Genomic DNA, 2,462 nt, shown 5'->3' with positions numbered 1-2,462 from the left:
AAGGAGTCCGGCAGCCTCTGGATGCCGCGCGGGTCGCCCTTGAGGACGAGGACGAACTCGAACAACACGTCCGGCTCCACGTCCATCTCCGACGATGAAGCCGACGGCGTGGGAGGCGACGGCGAGCGTTCAGCTCTGCCGCGGCCACGACCACGACCACGGCCGTGAGGTCGGCCTCCGCCTCTACCAGACATAGCGTCGAGTCTTGTTGAGATGGTGGCGGCTAGGGTTTGGGAGAGAGGCGTTAGGGTTTGTGTGTGAGAGGGACGATGAGAGGCGGCCCTTTTATAGGCCGGAGGGAGGCGGAGGAGCGGTGGCGCTCATTAACGCCGGCACGCAGAGCTAGGCGCGACGGGACGCGTCGCTGCGCCTCTGCGGGAACTGCACCATCGCTGCGGGAACTGCACCGTCGCTGCAAAGCCAATAACTTCCGTCGCGAGGTAGGTGACGGTTAGGTTAGAATTTATTGTGCCGCTGACGGGTCGGCCCCGCCACTCCCCGCCTCGCTTTTCGGTGTGTCCGGCGTCCCCAGAGCGTCCCCTGTGGGACGGGGACGGGCTCGGGGTGCCGGACACCGTATCGAGACGTGCCGGACAAAATTCGGAACGTTTTTTTTGATCCGGCGCGCCCCACTTTGGGGACACTTTGGGAACGCGACTGGAGATGCTGTAACAGCCACTCTTTTTAGATTTCACTGCCTTGTGTGCATCACCGTACACATGCGCATGTCATGGGCGTTACAAAATAATTTTCTTACATTCGTACGGCCGGGCCAGCTTGGCCAAGGCGGAGGCGTGCAACTCAGCTGAGCCGGCCGGCCAGTCGACAGGCGCACCTGACCTGTCCCTCCCGCCGGACACACCAACACATGCGCTAGCTCACGCACCACAGCTCCATCGATCGACGTACCCACTCCACCTATAATCAATCATTAACCATTAATCTCCACACATAATCTTGTCAGAGCTACTTGGATCTCTCTCCTTGTCTCTTATCGTCTTCCTCAACCCCCATCACTCACTCAATGAGCTATAGCTAGCTGTTCCTCTCCTACCTTCTTCTTCTTACCTGCACCAGCCGCAAGCTCTAGCTCTTTTCCTTATATATAAAGGCCAGAGCTTTGTGAAATCCCTCCCTGGCCTCCTACCTCACTTCTTCTTCTTTCCATCCGGCGAGAGATATACTACTACCAGTACCAGCAATGGGGTTCCCGGTGGTGTACTCGGAGATGCCGAGGCTGCTGCTCCACCTCCTCTTCCTGCTCGGACACCTCCGCCGCGTCTCCTCCTGGCTGCTCCGCCTCGCCGGAGCCGACGTCGTCGACTACTACCAAACCACCACCTTCGATGCCTTCCCCGACGACAACCACTACCACGAGCCTGCAGCCAGCTGCGCCGGTGGCCTGGAGCTGGAGGAGCACTCCCCGGCCGTGCGCTTCGACGAGCTCTCCTCCGGCGTCGCCGACACGCCGCTGCCGGAGGGCTGCGCGGTGTGCCTCGGCGACTTCCACGGCGCCGCCAGTGTGCGCCGGCCGCGCGGGTGCCGCCACGTGTTCCACCGCGGCTGCCTCGACCGCTGGGCCGCGCACGGCCATCGCACCTGCCCGCTCTGCCGGGCGCCGCTCCTCCCGCCAGAGCAGCCAGCACCGGCGTCTCTGTTTGGTCCCGTTCTCCTGCCCATGCCGATGCCGCTCCCGGCATCGTGATTTGTTCCCACTCCCAGCAAGTTCGTTCATGCATGGTGCAGCTTGCATAATTCCGCGGTTGGTTCTTGCAAATCCTGAGGAGAGGGTTTCGAATCTACCGCTCCGGTTTGGGCTCTTACGGAAAAGAGCTCCGGGAAGAAGATCACACAGGTCAGGTGACAGGCCAAGGAGGCCACGGCGGAAAGGTTTCGAAGTATTTTCCGATTGCCCCCTCGCTTGAAGAAATTATAGCAGGACAGTCCCTAGGGAAGGGGACTAGTTCATGGTTTGAGATTTGGTTAATTCAGATTACACTCAATTGCTTTTGCTCTCTAAAGCAAAATCAATACGAGAAGAAGAGAATGCCCTATACAGGTTTACTTTAGGGAAGTAAATAGATGACTTTTTGTTAAGCTGTTACTAGTACTTTTTTTCCTTATGAAATTTTCCATGTCAATGGGTTAGAGCATCTCTAACAACCCCCTAAATAGCCGAAAACCAATAATAACCGCTAGTTTACGGGTTCGATTCGAAAAGCGGCGCAGATCACTCACCATAATGAGCCAAAAATAAAAAAGTTTTCAAGCCGAGACCGAAAATCCAACTCGGCATGTATTTGTAGGGGTTCAACGAGCAAACTGAACGCGGCCCGAAAGCAACCCCTAGTTTGCGCGCGATGGAAATTTCACCTCCTTCCAATCGCCACTGTCGTCGCCTATCTGCGTGCCCTCACCATTCTCTGCACTACCGTCATCCGATCTCGGCAGCATGAATCTCA

At 57.4% G+C, this 2,462-nt stretch overlaps 1 protein-coding gene across 1 annotated transcript; it reads left to right on the top strand.

Annotated features, from left to right (window-relative positions):
• Positions 1-948: 948 nt before the first annotated feature.
• Positions 949-1,698, top strand: LOC124684939 (brassinosteroid-responsive RING protein 1-like; the record flags this gene model as incomplete). The annotated part of the gene is given in 1 exon segment (XM_047219198.1): positions 949-1,698. A coding segment is annotated over 1 exon segment (497 nt), but the record flags the coding sequence as incomplete, so codon positions are not given.
• Positions 1,699-2,462: the final 764 nt, after the last annotated feature.

The sequence above is a fragment of the Lolium rigidum genome, chromosome 1 (assembly GCF_022539505.1).
Source record: "Lolium rigidum isolate FL_2022 chromosome 1, APGP_CSIRO_Lrig_0.1, whole genome shotgun sequence".
NCBI classification, from domain to species: Eukaryota; Viridiplantae; Streptophyta; class Magnoliopsida; order Poales; family Poaceae; genus Lolium; species Lolium rigidum.
This window is presented reverse-complemented; position numbering and strand designations above follow the sequence as displayed.